Source organism: Bos taurus, chromosome 22 (genome assembly GCF_002263795.3).
Source record: "Bos taurus isolate L1 Dominette 01449 registration number 42190680 breed Hereford chromosome 22, ARS-UCD2.0, whole genome shotgun sequence".
NCBI classification, from domain to species: Eukaryota; Metazoa; Chordata; class Mammalia; order Artiodactyla; family Bovidae; genus Bos; species Bos taurus.
In genome coordinates, this window is record NC_037349.1 from 25,066,158 (window position 1) to 25,087,656 (window position 21,499).

At 39.3% G+C, this 21,499-nt stretch overlaps 1 protein-coding gene across 1 annotated transcript in view; it reads right to left on the minus strand.

The window, feature by feature from the left end:
* The window catches only part of CNTN6 (contactin 6), a 320,429-nt gene that overhangs the window by 122,792 nt on the left and 176,138 nt on the right, over window positions 1–21,499 (minus strand). The window contains exon 5 of the mRNA NM_001191459.2: window positions 9,533–9,628. Within this exon, the coding sequence (NP_001178388.1) occupies window positions 9,533–9,628 (96 nt within the window). The remainder of the gene's footprint in view (window positions 1–9,532; window positions 9,629–21,499) is intronic.

Below are 21,499 nucleotides of genomic sequence, written 5' to 3' on the forward strand. Positions count from 1 at the left end.
CCATGGGTGAGCTTAAAATAGTGAACGTAAGACCTGGGCAATACCAGTGGATCTCCACCAGAGGTGAGTTTGATCATCTAGGGATATTTGTCAGTGTCTAGAGCCATTTTCTAAAGGAGGCAATGGCACCCCACTCCAGTACTCTTGCCTGGAAAATCCCATGGGCAGAGGAGCTTGGTAGGCTTCAGTCCATGGGGTCGCTAAAAGTTGGACATGACTGAGCGACTTCACTTTCACTTTTCATTTTCATGCATTGGAGAAGGAAATGGCAACCCACTCCAGTGTTCTTGCCTGGAGAATCCCAGGGATGGGGGAGCCTGGTGGGCTGTCATCTCTGGGGTCACAAGAGTCGGACACAACTGAAGCGACTTAGAAGCAGCAGCAGCAGAGCCATTTTCTCATTCTTACAAGTGGAGAGTGAGTGCTACTCACATCAAGTGGGTACAGGCCAAGGATGCCATTAATATCTTAACAATGCACAGGATAAGCCTTGTGAAAAGAAATATCTTGTCCTAAGTTGTCAATAGTACCAATATTGAGAAACGCTGGGTTAAATAAGTGGTAATAGGCTGTATTTGGCCACCTGATGTGAAGAACTGACTCATTTGAAAAGACCCTGATGCTGGGAAAGATTGAAGGCAGAAGGAGAAGGGGACGACAGAGGATGAGATGGCTGGATGACATCACTGACTCAGTGGAAATGCGTTTGAGTAAATTCTGGGAGTCGGTGATGGACAGGGAAGCCTGGCATGCTGCGATTCTTGGGGTCGCAAAGAGTCGGACACGACTGAGTAACTGAACTGAACTGAACTGTGGTCAGATTATGCCAGACAAAATTAGGCAGGGGAAAAACTGCAGTGATATTTAGATACAATCCTTTGAATTCCAGACACACAATCTTGGCCAAGTTAGCACTAACCTCTTTAACACAGTTGCTCTATTTTAAATTGGAGAAATTTTTCTTGAAAGTATTACATGAGCTGGGGTATACCAAAGGCTGAGCTGAGCTCTCAGTGTATGAAAGTGAAATTATTAATCACTCAGTCGTGTCCAACTCTATGTGACCTCAGGGCCTGTAAGCCTTCCAGGCTTCTCTCCCCATGGAATTCTCAAGGCAAGAATACTGGACAGGGTAGCTATTCCTTCTCCAGGGAATCTTAATGACCCAGGGATCAAACCTGGGTCACTTGTATTGCAGGCGGATTCTTTACTGTCTGAATCACCAGGGAAACCCAAACTCCCAGTGTATAGTAGGTACTCATACATTTCCAACTGTGTGGTGTTAAATACTATTTACATAAGATGACTTCCAAATTTAGTTCTTCAGACCAGAACTTTCTGCCTACACATATCAGTTCAGCTGCCTATTGGAAGTTTTTGGTCTGAAGTTAGACATTTGTAAGTTAACACGTCTTAAAACAAATCCCTGATTTCCCTCACCCCAAAACCTGCTCCCCCTTTATTGACCTTATCCCTGTACATGGAACTTCATTCTTCCAACTGCTCAGTTTGGAGTTATCTTTTACACATGTCTTTATCTTAAAATCTACATTTAATCTTTCAGGAAGTTATTGCAGCTATACGCTCTAAATTTATCCTGAATATGGCTACTTTCCACCTGCCCACTGCTCTCATCCTGGCTTGAGTCACTATTAACTCTAACCTGAATCACTGTAATCGCTTTTTAAGTGGTTGTATGCTGACTATCATGTAGTGCATTTTAATTTCACTCAAAGGAAAATCCAAAGGCTGCAAAACATCTTGAGAGTAGTGCCTACATCTTCATCTACCCTCCTGTTTGCTCAGCTTTCTTCAGCCACACACGCCTCATTCCTGTTCTTCCATCATGTGGGACACAGTCCTACCCAAGACCTTTGTGCGTGCTGCTCCTACTCCCCAAACTGCTTTTCTCAGTGTCTCACCCATTCCTCTAGTTCTTTTCTCAAATGTCAGTGAAGGCTTCTTTGGTCTCTTAGTAGAAGACATCCCCATTCACTCCCTATGCTCTTTATTTTTCTCCCACGCTTTTATCATCATTGGCCATACTTATATTTTCTATTATAATTTTTACTGTAAGATTCATGGAGTGAAGGACTTTGTTGCTTTGTTCTCCACCATATCCCTAAACCTCAGTAAAATGAGTGGCCCTTAGTAAGTACATAATAAATATTCCTTGAGTGAATATATGGTAGAAGTTCAATAATGATGGTTATTATCACTATTATTATGCCAACAGGAAACTGTTGGGCATATTTACCTAAACATTTTACCCACTCAAGCAACATTCACAAGGAATATTGCCACTGCCAATTTGACCTACCTTCACCATTGTGATATATTTAGAAGTAGCAAAAACAAAAACAACAAAAAAACTAACTGGTAGGAAGAAGATATGAAAATTTAGCATGTTTTCTCAATAGGACAATATGATTGTCCTCTTTATTCTTGAACACAATTTTGAGACTTTGCTGAGAATGATTTTCAATTTAGTTTGAATCGTCAATATTTTTATTGACGCAAATACAGGTGCTGGGCTCAAACAGTACTGTTATCTTTCTACTACAGACATAGATGTTCCTAACTACTGGCATAAATCCAATTGTTCAACAAACCTAAAAGTTGTATCTGAGGAAAGAATGGAACATTTCCTCTAAAACAAATTTTAAACCTACGATTTTTATGAGCCCAGGATTGAGAGTTTTATATCCAGAAAATAAAGAGAAAGAATGTTGCTTTACTTTCAATATGATAAAACTGTGATTTCACAGTGAAGGTGATTTTAATTATTTTAGACAACATGCATCATTTCTATACCCTGTCATTTTTAAACAAAATTTCATGTGAGGCCAGACTCATTCACTGCATTCATGAAGATCTATTGACTGCTTATTTTCAGATTCATGCAATAGCTTTTGCTTCAAGAGTTTTATGTTCATTTTAAAAATTCAGAGGAAACTCCATTTTCAGTCCTGTTGCAAACTGACTTGTGCAGAATCTTTGTTACAGGTGATGAAGGATGTTAACAAAAGCTCACCCTTGAGCTGAGTGAGATCTCAAGAGGTAAAGACCTTTCTGCATAGCAGTTCAAAGGCCATTCCAAAGCTGTGACCCCCTCCCCCATATGAATAAGTAAAATAAATGTTATATTGCCATTTTTTGTCACATGAATCTGTGTTTCTAGGAATGACCTTAGAATTCTCTAAAGACATTGTGGAGGAAAGAAAAGGGTTTTATTTAGTTGAGTATCCAAATTTTAGTTCTGCCAAGAACCAAGAAGCTAAGTAAGAGAATTGTATTTTTCTGAAGTGTATATCCAAATTAAGGATAAAACATATAGCAGATAATGGAAGAGATTTTTAAATATTGTGTGAAGATAAATGAAGTCATAGACTACCAGCGAGAGAGTTTAGGAGAAAGGAAAATGAGGTCTAATGAGGAATTAAATGTTTCAATCCAGTGTGTTCTTTCCACCACACCTTCATTATAACTGACATTTCTCTGAAGTATTTTGAAGTCATATTTTAGGAGAACAGAAAGGAAGAATGAGTCCGTCTCTTCTGGCATATATTCAGTCACATTCAAGGAGCTTATCTCTGCTAAGGAAGTAGAATTATGGAAGAAAATACGCTTCTCTCCACAGAGTAAAGCAAATGGTTCCCGTTGTGTTTCCAAAAATCACATTTCTAAGAGATACAGCAGAACGTGCCAATTTTGTGTTCTGGTATTATTGCCTAGGCTTCTCTTCTTTTCCACTGTGGGTACCTTTCTGCTAAAATAAACTTTATCTGTAAATCCTCCCTTCCTGGGTCTGCATTTGTTGTTGCCTTAAAAATTGTCCATAAGAATGTCTACTGAGATATCCTGTCATTTATTTGAAAGAAAGGACATCCATATAACAGCATTGCTTCGGTTTGGCTTATGCTGATTATTCTACTGTTTCATTGAGTCGTGACCAATTATTTTCATGGGAAATCCATTTACACACTTTCTTTTGTTTGTTTGTTAGTTTGGGTCCTGAGTTATTCTTTGTTGGGTAAATGTCTAGTGTTCAGCCTAGTTGATATTTTTCTTACTGTCCCAAAGTTTTTTTAAAAACAATATATAAAACAGACTGAAATATATTTGACAGGCCTTGTTAAGAAAAAAAATGCAAGTTTTTTGTGAACACATTAGAGAGAAAGCATGAAGAATTCAGGACGTTCTGATTTCACATTTAATATGATTTTTCACTTGTTACTGAACACCTTGAGGGACTCACTGCTGTGGACTAGGTACATAGACCATACATACCAGGTACACATACAACAGAACCAAATTTTCCAAAAAATGATATGAGAATTTCAGCTCATATGGCCTTCTAGAACTATGGAGTCTATAGCACCTTTCTCTATGAGAAGCTTTATTAACATTTACAGCGAGTCTTTGCTATTCACATACTGGATATAAGAATAAATTTGGCCTTGCCAACATTTACTCCATCTTGCCCTGCTGACTCTGTCTGTCCCAGTTGGTATACTTCTAGGGCATGTCTTTATGACTGCCAGGTGTGCAGGCAAATATGGAGCCTTTAGAGAGATGGAAATAAAGGAAGGAAAGTGAATTATGGCTGACAGAATTCTAAAATACCCCCCACTGACCCTTGCCCACCATCTGAGTATGATGGGATTTATGAATATGGTGAGCCCTCATGATTATGTTAGAATAGATGGCACACTTGACTTGGAAAAGTGGCTTTATCTTTGATGGTGCTGACCTATTCAGATGAGCCCTTTCTGGGACTGGATAGGGTTAGAGAGATTTGAATTATTACAGGGAACTGATGCACAGGAGATTCGCTGTTGCTGGTTTTGAAAATGTAGAGGCCTGTGGCAAGAAGTGTGGGCAGCTTCTATAAAATGAGAGTGGCCCTTGACAGCTGACCAGAAAGGACATGGGGACCTTAGGCCTACAACTCTAAGGAAATGAATTCACCCAACCACCTGAATGAGCTTAGAATTATATATATATATAATATATATATATTATATATATAATAAAAATACAATATATTTATTGTTTTATATATAAATAACAATATATATTATTATTATTTATATATTTATAAAATACAGTATAATATATATTATATATTATATTTATATATATATAAAATACAAGAAAATTACAGACAAAGATAGACAATGTCTGTATGTAGAGTTGGCCCACTTTCAACTAGCTGTCCACTAATGCAATTTAAAGCTTATCTGACAAATACATTCCTTTTCTTTCTTGAGGTTTTTCTTTGCACAATTCACCCTCACAAAAAGGTGAGGAAAAAAGAAAAATGAATTGTTTTAATGATGTAAAGACACTCTTAGGGCTTTTAGCAAACTTGGAGGTGTAAGATTCTTGAAACTAATAAATAAATTGAGGTTGAAGAATTAACCACAGAGTTTATCCACCGGCAATTTTTGAAGTCAGAAAGTTCTGGGTTGGAATCTTGTCTTTATTTACTAATTAAAAATTGATTTAGTCTGAGTCTCAGTGTTCTTATTTTAAAATTATTATTCTTAATTATTGGAATACTGGGAATGAGAAAATAAATGGAAAGCCTTATAGTGCTTGCTGAGGGTAACAATTCAACAACTGGTAGTTATTATTGCCATTATTAACATTTAATGAATCAATTACTCTATTAATACTTTAAAGAATTAATAATTCTTTGTATAATTGAGGCAAATGGTGTCAATAATCCCCTCAGTTTTGATCTGAGAGAGATATGAAGGAAAAATGAATAGTATTCCAGCATTCCTGTCATTGTAGATATGAGAAAGCCATGGCTCTTAGAAGAAAATCCTTATAATACCTGGATGAAGTCAATATTGATAAATGCCTTTGGAATCCTGCTAGAGCATTATATATTGCAAAACAGAATTCGGTATCAGTCAAATTTGTCATAATTTGTATGCAACAGGTACTCATTATTCAGTTATAACAGACTTAATTTCAGGTAGGTTTTGTATATCTGTGAGTTAATTTCATGACATTAAACAGGCACTGTTAAAATGAAAGTTTTACATACTTGAAAAGTTTGATGCATGAGGCAGGGCGCTCAGGGCTGGTGCACTGGAATGACCCTGAGGGATGGGATGGGGACGGGGGTAGGAAGGAGGGTCAGGATGGGGAACACATGTACACCCATGGCTGATTCATGTGAATGTACGGCAAAACCCACCACAATATTGTAATGTAATTAGCCTCCAATTAAAATTAAAAAAAAAAAAAAAAAAGATCAACAAATACTTCTTCACTGGTAGGTGACAAGGTGACCAGGGAAATCTTCTCCTACTTTACTGCCTTTTAAAAATATAATGACATTCATTTAGAAATATTTTACATGTCTGCTGTTCCTATTTAGAGTAAAAAAGTTGAAACTAGTTGAAAAAGTTGAACTTTTTCAAACAAAGTTGAAACTAGTCTATGATTCTGTCAAGTCTCTTTGACCAATGTCAGAGTATAAAATGACATAGACCGACAGTACAAACAAACACGATTTGCATGATTTGTCTTAGATTATGGTACTGGAAAATAACCTTCCTAATGTTAAAAAATGGAGCCCCTGGTGGCTCAGATGGTAAAGAGTCTGCCTGCAGTGCGGGAGACTCAGGTTCGATCTCTGTGTCGGGAAGATCTCCTGGAGATGGAAATGGCAACCCACTCCATTAGTCTTGCCTGGAGAATCCAATGGATGGAGGAGCCTGGCAGGCTACAGTCCATGGGGTCGCAAAGAGTTGGACACGACTGAGCGACTTCACTTTCACTTCTTTTTTAATTGTTAAAAAATAAGCACTATCAAATTTTTGTGTGCTCTGGAATAATATCATTTTATCAGGTAACGTTGAAAGTATTGTAACTCTTCCCTAATATTGCTAGTGAGCAAAGTGACATACCACTCTGTAATAATATTGAATAAAAATATTTCTAACTTCCAATTAGGGTTTGTATGTTTTTTTTTTCTTTTTGTGTTAGCATTTCACAAGACTGTATGACACTGAAAGTAATGGCAAAAATAACTTCAAGTTTGTGAAGGATCATAAATAATATTTGTTTTAATATTAGAAGAAAAGTTGTTTTCACTTATTTCTTAAAATTTGTCCATCTGTTTCCAAAAATCCTCGTGTTCTAAAGTGGAAATCAATTATAAGAGACATTGGTGGTTAGGATCTATCCAGGGTCTGGGACCCAGACTGCATGGATTTGATGTCTGGCTTCATGATTACAAGATTCATGACACTGGACCATTTACTTACCCTCTCTGTATCTTAGTATTCTCATCCATAAAACAAGAAACATCATAGTATCTCCCTCGACTAGTAGTTCTACAGAATTAAAAATCTAAAACATATAAAGTATTTAGATCTGTACTGTGTAAGTACTTGCTATTATTATTAAATTAACTATAACATTACTTCAAAAAACTACGATCATGGCATCTGGTCCCATCACTTCATGGCAAATAGATGGGGAAACAATGGAAACAGTGACATACTTTATTATCATATAGTGATTTGGGGCTCCAAAATCACTGCTGATGGTGACTACAGCCATGAAATTAAAAGATGCTTGCTCCTTGGAAGAAAAGCTATGACCAACCTAGATAGCATATTAAAAAGCAGAGATATTACTTTGTCAACAAAGGTCTGTCTAGTCAAAGCTATGATTTTTCTAGTAGTCATGTATGGATGTGAGAGTTGGACTAGAAAGCTGAGCACCGAAGAGTTGATGCTTTTAAACTGTGGTGTTGGAGAAGACTCTTGAGAGTCCCTTGACTGCAAGAAGATCCAACTAGTCCATCGTAAAGGAAATCAGTCCTGAATATTCATTGGAAGGACTAATGCTAAAGCTGAAATTCCAATGCTTTAGCCACCTGATGCTAAGAATTGACTCCTTGGAAAAGACCCTGATGCTGAGAAAAATTGAAGGCAGGAGGAGAAGGGGAGGACAGAGGGCGAAATGTTTGGATGGCATCACTGACTTGATGGACATGAGTTTGAGCAGGCCTCGGGAGTTGGTAATGGACAGGGAAGCCTGGCATGCTGCAGTCCATGGGGTTGCAAAGAGTCAGACACGACTGAGCAACTGAACTGAACTGAACTATAACATGGTGTGGCTTTCCCCTCATAGCTCAGTTGGTAAAGGATCCATCTGCAATGCAGGAGACCCTGGTTCAATTTCTGGGTCGGGAAGATCCCCTGGAGAAGAGATAGGCTACCCACTCCAGTATTCTTGGGCTCCCCTTGTGGCTCAGCTGGAAGAATCCTCCTGCAATGTGGGAGACCTGGGTTGGATGTCTGTGTTGTGAAGATTCCCTGGACACAGGAAAGGCTACCCACTCCAGTATTCTGGCCTGGAGAATTCCAAGGGCTGTATCCTCCATGAGGTCGCAAAGAGTAGGACACGACTAAGAGGCTTTCACTTTTATAACATAGTATGATATCGGATCGTACTAACTGAAATGACTTTATGGCTATTTTTACACTGACTTCCTCCAGGATCACAGCTGGCTGAGAATCTACCAAATTGTACCAAACTCTCCAGATTTTAAGAAATTGCAAACCAGTGGGGTGAGAATCAGTGGGTGCTTTAGATCCCTGGCAACTGGATAGTTCACCAGTTAATCCAGATTCTTCCAAAGCAGAGAATAGCATTTACTGCTTGATTTTCACCATCATCAGGAGATAACCTGATTTGGTGTCCCGTAACATTTTCTTCCAATTAAAGGGGCAACTTTCCTCTTCCAATAGTTAGCATGAGGTTTCCAGAACAGCTGTTGAAATTTGCTTCTCCATGGAACCCAATAATTAAAATAAAATAACAGTCCTAGCTTTCTTTTTAAAATAAAAACCTGGCTGTTAAATTAATTGGTTTACATTCATTAGCTTGGGCTTCCCTGGTGGCTCAGACGGTAAAAGCATCTGCCCGTAATGCGGGAGACCAGGGTTTGATCCCTGGGTCAGGAAGAACCCCTGGAGAAGGGAATGGAAACCCACTCCAGTACTCTTGCCTGGAAAATTTTATGGATGGAGGAATGAGTTGGACACATGTTGCAAAGAGTCGGACACGACTGAGCAACTTCACTTTTCACAGTTTCATTAGCTCATTTAACACTCGTGACTGTCCTATAGTATAGGCATCAGTTAGTATCTCTACTTTACAGCTGAGTAAATTGAGCCTAAAAAGGTTAAACAAATCATTCTTTGCCATGTAGGTTAACCACAGATTACAGCTGTGATCATTTCACTGCAAAGCCCCAACGCTCACACGTGTGTACAGGGCCATACTGCGTCTCTTTAAGGACATATCTGTTGAGTGAGTGATTAAATATGTTTTTAGAAGAAAAGACTTGGATTAGGACTTGATGCAGCAGGATGAGCCAGAAAAACTTTCATAGTCCCTTAGATTTGATGGAGGGCTACCACTGGCACTAAGGACTACTATGCCTACTTTATCCCCTGAGTGGCCGAATTAATGGTGTGACCGAAAGTAACCATACCTCCAAAGTGTGGCGGTGGACCACAGAGAAGCACCACGCCTTGACCTTCTCGGACAGACACTGTGCTTCTTGTTTTCGTTTCAAAGTCTTCGATATCTTGAAAAACAGAAAAGCAGATTTAGAACTAATTGCTTTGCAGAACAAAATTTTAAGAAGAAAAAACTGGCAACAGCAATGAACACTCACACTTGTCCGGCCAAAAGATTTAGTTGATAATCAATTGATGTACACTGGTTTTACCTCTCAAAATTTTGTCTTTCCTTTTTTTATTTTAGTACAACTATGCAGAATATATGATAAAGACATTTATTAACATAACTCACTATCTGTTTTATTCTCCCAGGCAGCCTGAAGCTCAACAGGAAATCTTTTAAACACAGCACATATTTACTTTTCTGCCCAAGGAAGGCATGATTTAAAAGAGGTATGTGGCAAGTTTGCTGCAATCTTCTAGCATTTTAGATTAATGGTAACCATTTTGATATGGGGATGAAGCCTGTGAGAGCTTAGCTTGGAATGTTGTGAGGGAAAGAATAATAGGTGACTGAACCAAGAAAAAAGGTAAATCTTCTAATTTCTCTTGATCTACTCCTTCACAAAGCAGCTTCGTGGTCCTGTTTGGAGTGTTGTAATTTCCTACAACACCGAAGAATCATAGACATTCAGTGTTGGAAGAGAGCTTACTAACTGTCTTATTAAGCTATCCATCTGAGTTATAAATCATTCAACATTCCTAGAAAATGGTCACCCAGCCTCTAGAGTCGGACACAACTGAAGCGACTTAGCAGCAGCCTCTAGAAAGGGCTAAACTGTATAACTTGTCTGAACCTTAGTTTCTTTGCCTGGAAAATCACTTGTATTCATTCATTCAGTCAGTCAGTCAGTGATTTAACAAATTTGTATTGAATACCTACTAAAAGATAGGAAGGGTATTAAGGGTAAACGATGTATTAGTAAATAAAGCAGACATAGACTTTGCTCTTATTATATTCACTAAAGGTAAAAGTAGAAGACCAATTACAAAACATATAACAAAACATATATATATATATACACACACATACATACAAATATGATTTACATGTTGTAATAATTGTTGTAGAGACTGCTAATTGTCTACCAAAATCTACTGCCCTTTCTTTCACAGTAATAAGTTTATAGGTTTATAGAGTAAATATTACACTTTTCTAACCAAAGATACTTTTCCAGACATCTTTTGCAGCTGAATAGAAAAAGTTGAAACTCACATTTAACTTTCACCTATTATGTTTGAGAAGAAATATCCAAAAAAATTTGTTGTTCTCCATCTACACACCAAGTGTTAATACCATCTAGATGGCCAATGGTGTGAGAAATATATGGTATTTCTCATACTCTTTATCTCTCCAAGTATTATTTCCCAAATGAGTATTCTTTTTGTGCACTTTGCTTCCTTTTCATGAATGACAATTAAAAAAAATAAATCACTAGACCTGATATGTAAATTTCATATATATATATATATATATATATATATATATATATATATGCTATGCTATGCTAAGTCACTTCAGTCGTGTCCGACTCTGTGCAACCCCATAGACGGCAGCCCACCAGGCTTCCCCGTCCCTGGGATTCTCCAGGCAAGAACACTGGAGTGGGTTGCCATTTCCTTCTCCAATGCATGAAAGTGAAAAGTAAAAGCGAAGTCGCTCAGTCGTGTCCGACCCTCAGCGACCCCATGGACTGCAGCCTACCAGGCTCCTCCATCCATGGGATTTTCCAGGCAAGAGTACTGGAGCGGGGTGCCATTGCCTTCTCCGATATATATATATAGTGAAGGACATGTGTAAGATGGCAGAGTAGAAGGATGTGCACTCATCTGCTGCAAGAACTCCAAAATTACAACTCACTATTGAACAACCATTGAGTGGAAAATGTTGGATCCCACCAAAAAAAATAACCCATGTACAAGGGCAAAGAAGAAGCCCCAGCAAGGCAGTAGCAGGGATGAAATCGCATTTGGAATCAAACCCCTTACCCACCAGAGATACTCAGAGGTCTCAAACTAACCTTGTGGGTACCAGGACCCAGAGACCCTGTAGAGACTGAACCAGAACTGTGGCAAAACAAGTGGAAGTGATGGAATTCCAGTTAAGCTGTTTCAAATCCTAAAAGATGATGCTGTGCAAGTGCTGCACTCTATATGCCAGCAAATTTGGAAAACTCAGCAGTGGCCATGGGACTGGAAAATGTCAGTTTTCATTCCAATCCCAAAGAAAGGCAATGCTAAAGAATGTTCAAACTACTGCACAGTTACAATCATCTCACATGCTAGTAAAGTAATGCTCAAAATTCTTCAGGCCAGTCTTCAATAGTATGTGAACTGTGAACTTCCAGATGTTCAAGCTGGATTTAGAAAAGGCAGAGGAACCAGAGATCAAATTGTCAACATCTGCTGGATCATCAAAAAAGCAAAAGAGTTCCATAAAAACATCTGCTGCTGCTGCTGCTGCTAAGTTGCTTCAGTCGTGTCCGACTCTGTGCCACCCCATAGACGGCAGCCCAACAGGCTCCCCCATCCCTGGGATTCTCCAGGCAAGGACACTGGAGTGGGTTGCCATTTCCTTCTCCAATGCCTGAAAGTGAAAAGTGAAAGTGAAGTCATTCAGTCGTGTCCGACTCTTAGCGATCCCATGGACTACAGCCCACCAGGCTCCTCCGTCCATGGGATTTTCCAGGCAAGAGTACTGGAGTGGGGTGCCATTGCCTCCTCCAATAAAAACATCTACCACACAATTGCACTCATCTCACACGCTAGTAAAGTAATACTCAAAATTCTCCAAGCCAGGCTTCAGCAATACGTGAACCATGAACCTCCTGATGTTCAAGCTGGTTTTAGAAAAGGCAGAGGAACCAGAGATCAAATTGCCAACATCCGCTGGATCATGGAAAAAGCAAGAGAGTTCCAGAAAAACATCTATTTCTGCTTTATTGACTATGCCAAAGCCTTTGACTGTGTGGATCACAACAAACTGTGGAAAATTCTTCAAGAAATGGGAATGCCAGACCACCTGACCTGCCTCCTGACAGTTAGAACTGGACATGGAACAACAGACTGGTTCCAAATAGGGAAAGGAGTACATCAAGGCTGTATATTGTCACCCTGCTTATTTAATTTATATGCAGAATACATCATGTGAGATGCCGGTCTGGATGAAGCACAACCTGGAATCAAGATTGCTGGGAGAAATATCAATGACCTCAGATATGCAGATGACACCACGCTTATGGCAGAAGGTGAAGAAGAATTAAAGAACCTATTGATGGCTTAAAACAACATTCAGAAAACAAAGATCAAGTCATCCAATCCCATCTCTTCATGGCAAATAGATGGGGAAACAGTGGGAACAGTGACAGTTTTTATTTTGGGGGGCTCCAAAATCACTGCAGATGGTGACTGCAGTCACAAAATTAAAAGACTCTTGCTCCCTGGAAGAAAAACTATGACCAATCTAGATAGTATATTAAAAAGCAGAGACATTGCTTTGCCAACAAAGGTTCATCTAGTCAAAACTGTGTTTTTTGCAGTAGTCATGTATGGATGTGAGAGTTGGACTATAAAGCTGACCACCAAAGGATTGATCCTTTTGAACTGTGGTGTTGGAGAGGACTCTTGAGACTCCCTTGGACACAAGGAGATCCAACCAGTCAACCCTAAAGGAGATCAGTCCTAAATATTCATTGGAAGGACTGATGTTGAAGCTGAAACTCCAATACGTTGGCCACCTGATGTGAAGAACTGACTCACTGGAAAAGACTCTGATGCTGGGAAAGATTGAAGGTGGGAAAAGTGGATGACAGAGGATAAGATGGTTGGATGGGGAGTTGTCGATGGACAGGGAAGTCTGGCATGTTGTGGTCCATGGAGTCACAGAGAGTCAGACACGACTGAGCAACTGAACTGAACTGATGTAATGTATATATGTAATTTCATATATATGTATATATGTAGAGATTTAGTTGGGAAGAAGTAGACTATATCTTGGACAAATATTTTCATTATTAAAAGTAGAGCATATATATGTATTTCAAATCCTGAAAGATGATGCTGTGAAAGTGCTGACTCAATCTGCAGCAAATTTGGAAAACTCAGCAGTGGCCACAGGACTGGAAAAGGTCAGTTTTCATTCCAATCCCAAAGAAAGGCAATGCCAAAGAATGCTCAAACTACCACACAATTGCACTCATCTCACACGCTAGTAAAGTAATGCTCAAAATTCTCCAAGCCAGGCTTCAGCAATACGTGAACCATGAACTTCCTGATGTTCAAGCTGGTTTTAGAAAAGGCAGAGGAACCAGAGATCAAATTGCCAACATCCGCTGGGTCATGGAAAAAGCAAGAGAGTTCCAGAAAAACATCTATTTCTGCTTTATTGACTATGCCAAAGCCTTTGACTGTGTGGATCACAATAAACTGTGGAAAATTCTGAAAGAGATGGGAATACCAGACCACCTGACCTGCCTCCTGAAAAATCTGTATGCAGGTCAAGAAAGAACAGTTAAAACTGGACATGGAACAACAGACTGGTTCCAAATAGGAAAAGGAGTACGTCAAGGCTGTATATTGTCACCCTGCTTATTTAACTTATATGCAGAGTTACATCATGAGAAATGCTAGGCTGGAAGAAGCACAAGCTAGAATCAAGATTGCCAGGGAAATATCAATAACCTCAGATATGCAGATGACACCAGCCTTATGGCAGAAAGTGAAGAGGAACTCAAAAGCCTCTTGATGAAAGTGAAAGTGGAGAGGGAAAAAGTTGGCTTAAAGCTCAACATTCAGAAAACTAAGATCATGGCATCTGGTCCCATCACTTCATGGCAAATAGATGGGGAAACAGTGGAAATAGTATCAGACTTTATTTTTGGGGGCTCCAAAATCACTGCAGATGGTGACTGCAGCCATGAAATTAAAAGACACTTACTCATTGGAAGGAAAGTATGACCAATCTAGATAGCATTTTAAAAAGCAGAGACATTACTTTGCCAACAAAGGTCCATCTAGTCAAGGCTATGGTTTTTCCTGTGGTCACATATGGATGTGAGAGTTGGACTGTGAAGAAGGCTGAGTGCCAAAGAATTGATGCTTTTGAACTGTGGTGTTGGAGAAGACTCTTGAGAGTCCCTTGGACTGCAAGGAGATCCAACCAGTCCATTCTGAAGGAGATCAGCCCTGGGATTTCTTTGGAAGGAATGATGCTGAAGCTGAAACTCCAGTACTTTGGCCACCTCATGCGAAGAGGTGGCTCACTGGAAAAGACTCTGATGCTGGGAGGGATTGGGGGCGGGAGGAGAAGGGGACGACAGAGGATGAGATGGCTGGATGGCATTACTGACTTGATGGACATGAGTCTGAGTGAACTCCAGAAACTGGTGATGGACAGGGAGGCCTGGTGTGCTGCAATTCATGGGGTCGCAAAGAGTCAGACATGACTGAGCGACTGAACTGAACTGAACTGAACTGATACATATATATACATACATATGTATGCTCTACTTTTAATAATGAAAATATTTGTCCAAGATATAGTCTGCTTCTTCCCAACTAAATCTCTTTCCTTTCATCTTCAGCAGTCATTAGCTTTATACCTGCTTAGGATCTAGAAAGCTAAAGTTTCTCAGTCATGTCCAATTCTTGTGACCCCATGGTCTATGCAGTCCATTGAATTCTCTAGGCTAGAATACTGGAGTGGGTAGCCTTTCCCTTTTCCAGGAAATCTTCCCAACCCAAGGATCAAACCCAGGTCTTCCACATTGCAGGCACATTCTTTACCAGCTGAGCCACAAGGGAAGTCCAAGAATACTGATGTGGGTAGCCCATCCCTTCTCCAGTGGATCTTCCCAACCCAGGAATTGAACCAGGGTCTCCTGCATTGCAGGTGGATTCTTTACCAACTGAGCTATCAGGAAACTAGAGTGCCTTGCATATTTCTTCTAGAGGATTTTTAAACAAATATGCCCCCCTTTCTTCTTTGGCTATAGTATAACTGTCAGCCCATAACATTTTGGTACACTTAATGTCAATTACTGACTAGATTTGTTTGCATCATTTTACATACTCAAAGAGTCGGACATGACTGAGGGACTTCACTTTCACTTTTCACTTTCAGGCAGTGGAGAAGGAAATGGCAACCCACTCCAGTGTTCTTGCCTGGAGAATCCCAGGGACGGGGGAGCCTGGTGGGCTGCTGTCTGTGGGGTCACACAGAGTCGGACACGACTGAAGCGACTTAGCAGCAGCAGCATTAAGAATCAGGCTAACAAACTGCATTTAAAACCAAAAACTAATATATTGATTTTTTCTATTTCTAGCAGTGATAACAAGTGAGAATTTTAATGGTTTTTTTTTTCCCCTCATTACTATTATCATTGAAAGGTCTCATTAAATTGTCATGACTTTTTAATGGTCATAAAAACAAAAGCTGTCACAAAGGAGTAGAGAGAAATTGAATGATTGTATGAAATTAACAAGCTTTCAATTACATTCTCTCAGTGTCCCATTGTCAGTGTTCCATGCTCACACTACCATCAATCATGTTTTCAGTGTTAATCAGAAGCCATTATAACACGCTGTTGATAAGACCATGGGTACTTTAATATATTTTGTGTTAACTTCCACTTAAATAACATCCACTTGTAACATAATTTCTTCATGCCTTTTATGATTACAATGGGGTTTCTATTAGCTAACATAAAAGGAAATCAACTTCTTTTGAAAGCCACCCAAGTTCTGTTAGCAATCAAAACACAATCATTTTAAAATAGTACTAGTTCACAGGTTTTAATTAATAATTCAGATTTTAAAACTGTTTAATAGCACAGAGATCATAGACAAGATCTAATTTTACCTTAAGTGACATTTCATGTGAATATACTTTGAACAAAATCTGTTTTAAGTATCCAACCTGTATTTCAAGTACATTTCTGCCAGCCAGCAACATAATATAATTCACATTATTTTGAAGCAATGTACAGTGAAGGTAGCCATACAAACCCAGTGATATTTTCTTTTCTCTGTAAGACCTTTATAAACTCCAGATCTATTCTTCTATAAGGAGAAGCCAGAGAGAACCACCCTGTTCTGTTTTTGTCCTATCCATTTTTTGCTTAAGAAAAAAATAGCTTAATGTGAGATCATTCCCTGAGATGGTCTCAAATTTTGTATTATTTGGAGAAATTCCCATAAACCACAAAGGTGACCTGCCCAGGCTGTCCTGGTACTCCAGGCACAAGTCCTGCCGTGCTGGTTGCTATTAAAGACCCCAATTGCCGAGGTTGCTCTCATTAAGCCATTCTGATGACCAGGGCTTATCGGATCCTGCGGTTTTATTGCTGGTTTTGGAGGAAGCATTTGGCAGGAGCATAAGCAAAAATGCAGTCACAAACAAGGCTCTGTTCCAAAGGCCAGCAGGAAGTGCCTGAGAATGGCCCATAAAATGAGCTTTAAAGAATTACTGGGCCATATGCTCTCTCCTGGAGCAACCAAGGTGCAGTGGAGGGAAAAGGGCCACCTAAACGTACTTAAAATTAAGTCCAAGCAATGCTAAGCGTTGCAATGCCTAATTGTAAGGAGAATACATCTTTGCAGCTGCCACATGTAGGAATGAATCTCAGCCCAATTAAAGCAAGAAAACTGTGTATTGGCTGCCAAGACCTGAGGATCACAGTCAGAGGATATGTTTGGCGGTGCCAGCCCCCATCACAGAAGGAGGCCAGTGGTTTGCCAACTCTCATAACTGAGAGGAAGTCTGTGGGTACCCAGGGTTTGTTGACCCCAATCAAGAGAACAGCACCTGAAAAGATAGAGACAGGAAAAATCTTCACCAGGAAAAGGTCCATGCTTCAAGCAGGACATAGAGTAGTTGAGTTGTTCAAAGTAAAAATAAAACTATTTATTGAATCTTTGTTGATTGGCAATGCATGAATGACTTTGTTACAGTGTTTTAAATATTCTTTATTTTTCCTTTATTCTTTCATATATCAAGAATAACTGCTGCTGCTGCTAAGTCGCTTCAGTCGTGTCTGACTCTGTGCAACCCCATAGACAGCAAGAATAACTACTATGTACCAAACACTCAGTGAAGCAGTTTCCTTGAATCTTCATGATGACCCTGGAATGTAGATACCAATATCACATGCATTTAACAAAGGAGAATATTGAGGTCCATAGTGGATTAGCAACTGACTGAAGACCACACAATTTTTACTTGTCAAGGCAGAACTGAAAAGGAGATAGTCTGGTTCCAGGACTCACTCTCGCAAGCAACATGTTATTCTGTTGTTCTCTCCAGATGTTAACTGGGATGTCCCTGCCCCTTGCAACATATAAACTGGCATAAACTGCCACTCCAAGCTCAAACAAACCAACACAAAAGCTCAATGCCTTTCCAAAGAGTTCTGCAAATTCTTGGGTTGGTGTGGGGAGTGCTGTGTTGTCAGGCTTTAGAAATAGCTCCTTGGTGGCTCAGATGGTAAAGAATCTGCCTGCCAATGCAGGAGACCTGGGTTCAGTCCCTGAGTTGAGAAGATCCTAATCCTAGCCCTAACCCCAGGAGAAGGAAATGGCAACCCACTTCAGTGTTCTTGCCTGGAGAATTTCATGGACAGAGAAGCCCACTGGGCTGCAGTCCATGGGGTTGCAAAGAGTTGAACATGTCTGAGTGACTAACACTTTGACTTCTTCACTTTTCCTTTCTGATATCCTTACTCCTATGCATCTTTTCTTTTTTCCCTTCACATGTGTTCTTGGTTTGTCTGCATCCACCTGTCCCTGCAAAGCAGGAACTCAGCCACTTGTCTTGGCCTACATACAGATATATACACCTGCTAACACACACACACAGACACACAAATTTGGAGTGCCACCATTACCACACTTTGTGCCTCTATTGTCGAGCTTATTGATTTAGTAATATGTGACCCAAACACCTTAAAATCCAATATAAGATATTTACTTCTTAAAAGTTATTTAGTTCCTTCCTTCTATAACTTATCTCTATTCTTTCTGTCTTTTCTATAATGTTCCCACTACAGTCCTCTTTTTGAAGAGCAATGGAAAACTAAATCTCCCCATTTTCCTCTGCAAAGAAGTCCACCTCCCTCCAGCTCCGCCTACGAAACTCAGAAATTGATGGATCTATCCTACTTCACAGTGCTTGTAAGTAAAGGAAATAAAATTTAATTCCAAATATCGTTGCTCTAGAGGACATTTGCTTAACCACTTAACTGCCTCTCTAACTAGCATCTAATCCAAGACACAGACCGTATGATCTGCCCCCAGACCAGCGCTCATTTTCTCTCTTCCGACACCTCAACAGCAATTTTGATCACTTTGAGGACACAAAATCTGATTTTCAGCTCTAAGATTTCCTTTACTCTGCTCCTGGGTCTCCATCAATCAAATATTGTTTTCCCCCTTTGCAAATCCTCTGAAGAAGCCTCAGCATTAAGAGCTGGTGCTGAAGTAAACAGGACCAAGGAGCACATGTTCACCTTCATGATACAGCTCCCACATTGGAGGTACACGTTCTTGTTTTTGCCCACGGAAAAACATCTTCCTGTGCCAGAAGCTGGTACTTTGCCCAGTGAAAGGGAACTGGTGAAAATTATCAAGAATAATTCTCTAGTTCTGCATTAGTTCTGCTGAATTCCCAGATACAACATGTGCAGCTTTTGTAATCAAAATACTCTTTATGGATCTCAAGACATTGCAGTAAGGTGATTCTGAATTTATATCTCTATTAACTTGTCCCTTGGAAGAGGGCTGCTCATGGAGAACACCAAAATTGTTACTATTTCTTATTTCTTGGGTGGTTTTGAATAAGCTGAAATTCTTGGTACTGTAATTAATTCTCCCAGGTCTTTATTAAGTAGCATACAAAAATATGTCTACTTAGACCAGTTTCATTTTCCACCATCATTTTCAAGATGATTTCCACCACATTTTCAGTTACAGAGTTTGCAATATTACTGTGTTTCCTAGTACAACTCAGTAGCATGACATAACCTAATAAAGCACAATACTACTGTCAAATTCTGTAAAAGGGGCAATAGCTAAGTCTTGATATTGGGCATAAATTTCGAATTGTTATATGCAAGCAGGAAGTAAAGAGATACCCTAAGAGAGTCTGGTGTCAAATCCATTTACAAACCATGTTAAATTTCTCTTTTTTGGTATAAAGGGCTTTTTATAAAACTTCAGAAATAAATGGAGAGAGTAAGTGAGCTGCTCTTTGGTTTTCTGAGAATAACGAATCTAATGAGAACCATTTCCTTATGTTTTTTTTTAAGAAAAAAATATAGAATAATAGTGAGGAGGGGGCTAAAAGATTTTTTTCCTATTGGCTTAGCATCAAGATTTTCAGAGAGAAAAGTGTTTAATAAACAGAACAAGGAAACAACTATGAAATAATTGGTCTATTATAATATACATTCAAGACTGGATTTGAATTTCTATCAATGGACTCATTTTTTATGACTAATGATGGTAAAAGCAGGGTAAGCTATGACTGAAAAAAAAAATTTCTAAACATGACTTGTCCATCTTGTTTTCTAAATTTGCGCATTCCCTATAGTTAAAACTAGGTGAATGAAAGAGAAGCAGAAGTGAAGGATGGAGCAATATAAGTTTGATAGCATAGGACAGACTGAGATGTCAGGTTACTGAAGAGTGCAGATCTTCAGTGTTTCTGAAAAGAAAAGAAGAAGTTTAAGTAGGCATTCAAAGATTAAACATCCCACTAAGGAATTATGCACCAGATAATTGGTGATGGAACAAAATGATCAAGAACACAGGTTGAGGATCAGAGAGTATAAGTTCAAGTGGATAATGGTATCCACTATGTGTCAGCTGTTGATGCAGGGCAGATTCTATAGTTTCTTTCTATCTCAGTTCTCACCACTTTAAATAGAGCTACTGGTAATTCACTGGAGGTTCAGTGGTTAGCAGATGGCACTTTCATTGCCATGGCTCGGGTTCAGTCCTTGGTAAGGAAATTAAGATCCCACAGCTGCAAGGCCAAAAATAAATAAATAAATGAATGAAATGGAGCTCCCAACAGCCCCTGTGTCAGAGAAATAGAGATGTAATATCTCTAAAACTTTTTAAAGATGCTAGGTACTAAATAAATGTTATTGGGAACTGTGTATTGTTAATGATCAACAAAAGAAGGATGTTTAGAAATTTTAAATGGGTTTCATTTTCTGTTCTCATCTCAATGGCTGATGATGTCATAAAATGTATTTTCTTAAAGACTGAGTATGGAACTCCCTTTTCTGCTCAGCCAGTGGCCAGCTCAAATGCTCAGTGAATTAATGAAAGAAAAAAAGGCTGAAACTCAAAGCATATGCATTTTATTCCAAGCACAGCCACATCACATTGTATTTTACTATAGAGAATGTTTCGCCAACTTGACAAGAGTGTTAGATGGCAGGTCATTGCACCTCTCTGCTCAGAAAGCTACACAGCCCAGCTGGAGGCAGAAGTAAACCTCTTGGCCTGGTGAGTGAGTAGCCAGAAAAATCCTAGGCTGTTCTGCTTTTTCTTGGTCTTGGATTGTGCCTTTTGGCAAATGCTCACTTTCCTGCCTTTTATTCCACAAGAAGGACGACGCCAGTACATTTTTAGTCAGTAATCTCTAATCTCTAAAGAGATTTACTAAGGCTACTTGTGTTCCTTGATTAATGAATTTTACAAGTGTTGCTCAAGTGAAAAAAGAGGAGTATTTGGAAGAGGTCAGTCTTCAGGTGAATAAAGAATGCACCATGTAGCATTGGAGAAGACTCCTGAGAGTCCCTTGGACTGCAAGGAGATCCAACCAGTCCATCCTAAAGGAAATCAGTTCTGAATATTCATTGGAAGGACTGATGCTGAAGCTGAAACTCCAATACTTTGGTGACCTAATGTGAAGAACTGACTCATTGGAA